The sequence below is a fragment of the Alligator sinensis genome, unplaced genomic scaffold (assembly GCF_000455745.1).
Source record: "Alligator sinensis unplaced genomic scaffold, ASM45574v1 scaffold137_1, whole genome shotgun sequence".
Taxonomy (NCBI): domain Eukaryota; kingdom Metazoa; phylum Chordata; order Crocodylia; family Alligatoridae; genus Alligator; species Alligator sinensis.
The window spans coordinates 471,654-474,093 of NW_005842545.1; the positions used below are offsets into that span (position 1 = coordinate 471,654).

The window sequence follows — 2,440 nt, forward strand, 5'->3', positions numbered from 1 at the left end:
CAGGAGTGACAAGAAATAACGGTTACAAGCTGGCAGAGGCTAGATTCAGACTAGATATCAGGAGGCACTACTTCACTCTCAGAGTGGCTAGGATCTGGAACCAATTTCCAAGCGACGTGGTGCTGGCTCCTACCCTGGGGGTCTTTAAGAGGAGGTTAGACAAACACCTTGCTGGGGTCTTTTGACCCCAGTACTTTTTCCCTGCCATGGCAGGGGGTCGGACTTGATGATCTGCTCAGGTCACTTCCGACCCTACCAACTATGGAACTATGAAAGTGGGGTGCGGGCATGTGCGTGGCCCCACTGCTTAACCTGTGGCAGAGCCCTGCTGCCTTCTCACCATAAATCCCTGGGCAGGCAGGTCCCCCAGGGCCAGCAGGAACGCAGGGCCCAGGCTGACAGGAGCATGGGGTCTGCGCCAGCAGGTGGTACAAAACAACTTATCTTTATTTACATGAAATCCAATGGGGAATTGGATTTCACTTAGCGCTCGGTTTTTCCAGAACCAATTAAGAGCACTAAACAGGGGTTGCCTGTATTATCAACTTTAACACTCGGGCAACTTATAACAGGTATATACATTTAATCAGCCAGGTCTCCACAAAATCACTCTGCCCACAGCAAAGTAGTCTACTGTGCAGTGGCTACAGTGGAGCCCTGGGGAGTGGTGCTCGCTTTGCCTCAAAAGAGGTGTGGCGATGCCGTCATCTGGACAGAAGTTGGGGGTATCTGTCAGGACCTCAGGTGTGGCTGCTCCAAAGACCAGGGTTTCTTCCCTTTTCCAGTCTCTTCTTTTGATGCCTGCAATCAATCACACCATTCCCCAGACACTTCCCAAGGCAGCTCCCCTGTGTTGCTCGACTGTACTTTATTGAGCTCACTCTGCTGGAGCTCCCACAAAGCCACGATTCCCTGCTGCTCTCCCAGAGAACCTCCTCTAGCAACCCCTCCCCGATTCCTCCATGACTCCCTGCACCCGGGGATCTTAAGAGTAGGGAGGGGAACCCATTTGCACAACCCCTGCTCCTTTAGTAAAGGATACCAGGCAATCTTGGATACTCATTAGCTGGTGGCTCCTCTGCCCTCAGTAGCAGCTCACTTGGCAACAATTCTTCTGCCAGTAGTCCTCTTAGAAGCAATTGTCCAGGTAGCAGCCCCCTCAGAAGCAAGCCTTCTCAGCACAGCTTCAGCTAGCCTCTTCTCAGCTAGTCTCCCTGTTTTGTTTGTTTTTTTCCCAGCTTCCCGCCCTGACGTCACAGCTGTCCAACCACATGCATGCATTCTGTGTGCACAGCCTGCTACAGATCCTTGCCCCAAGACTGCAAACACCCTGAGGAAAGTGCAAGCTCTGAGGAGACCCTTCAGCACCTTTACATATAAAATTAGGTGCTGGTGGGAGGGGGAGGTGTGTGGGGGGATGTACTGCAGAAAAGAAATATGAATGTAAGTGTGCCTTGGGCTGGAAAAAGTTGGGAAACACTGCCCTAGGGCACACTGGGAGCTGCCAGGAGAGGAAGAGCTAGACTCTGCCTCCCACCTGCTGGGGCAGGGCTCAAGGTCCCATCACCCCCTGCTCCAGGACACCTGGGTTGTCTCCCCACTGATGGGGTACGAGTCTGGATTCACTAGAGGAGAGTGGGTGGAGCCAGCCCAGCAGGTAGTAGACCTAGCAAAATGGATGGCAGAGCCATTAGGAAGTGGGACACACAGGGTGAGACCACCTGTCCCTGGGCTGGGCCCAGCCCTAGCCCTACCCCCCAGGCACAGCAGAGCAAAAAGGGGGACTTTGCCAGCCATCCCTCCCACCCCAAATTAAAGGGCCAGACAACAATGCTCTGCAGATAGTGAGGACTTTATTACACTTGCTACAATTGAACACCATGCCCCAGAATCAGCTGCATCCTGGCAATGAAGGCAAAGTAGATCCCCCTGGCAACTGAGTATGGGAGGCCAAGCAGCTGTAACCTTTGTCCCCAAAGTCTGGCAGTACTATGGGGAGACAAGTGGGCGTTCAGAGGGGGCAGGGTCAGGCCTCATGGGTACGGGTAGCCAGACTGGCATTCTCCTGCCTTAGGGCCTGGAGATCCCCCAGGATTCGCTCCAAGCTGGCAGGCATCTTGGCCCCTGACTCGCTCTCAATCTGGGGGGTGGGGCAAAAAAAGGGTGGGGGGTGTTATTTAATCCCTTCCTGGTTGTAGCAACCCACCTTCATCATTAGGTTTCAAAGTGAATGCTCCAATAAGATAGCAAGTTTCACCCCCATCCAAGTACTCCTCTGTACTGGAGGGCCTCCCTCCCCAAATATCACAGCCCACTCCTTTGCAGCATGGCACCCCCATATACCTGGGAATGGGCACCCCCAAATCTCCCTCTCCCTAAACCAGGCCCCCTTCCCTCCTAGCCAGAGAGTTAAAGACCCCCATAGCAGGGTCCAAGGACC

At 53.8% G+C, this 2,440-nt stretch overlaps 1 protein-coding gene across 1 annotated transcript in view; it reads right to left on the reverse strand.

Moving 5' to 3' along the window:
- Positions 1–1,834: 1,834 nt before the first annotated feature.
- The window catches only part of CCDC22 (coiled-coil domain containing 22), an 11,414-nt gene continuing 10,808 nt past the window's right edge, over positions 1,835–2,440 (reverse strand). Inside the window, 1 exon segment of the mRNA XM_025213759.1 lies at positions 1,835–2,140. Within this exon segment, the coding sequence (XP_025069544.1) occupies positions 2,027–2,140 (114 nt within the window). The 3' untranslated portion in view covers positions 1,835–2,026.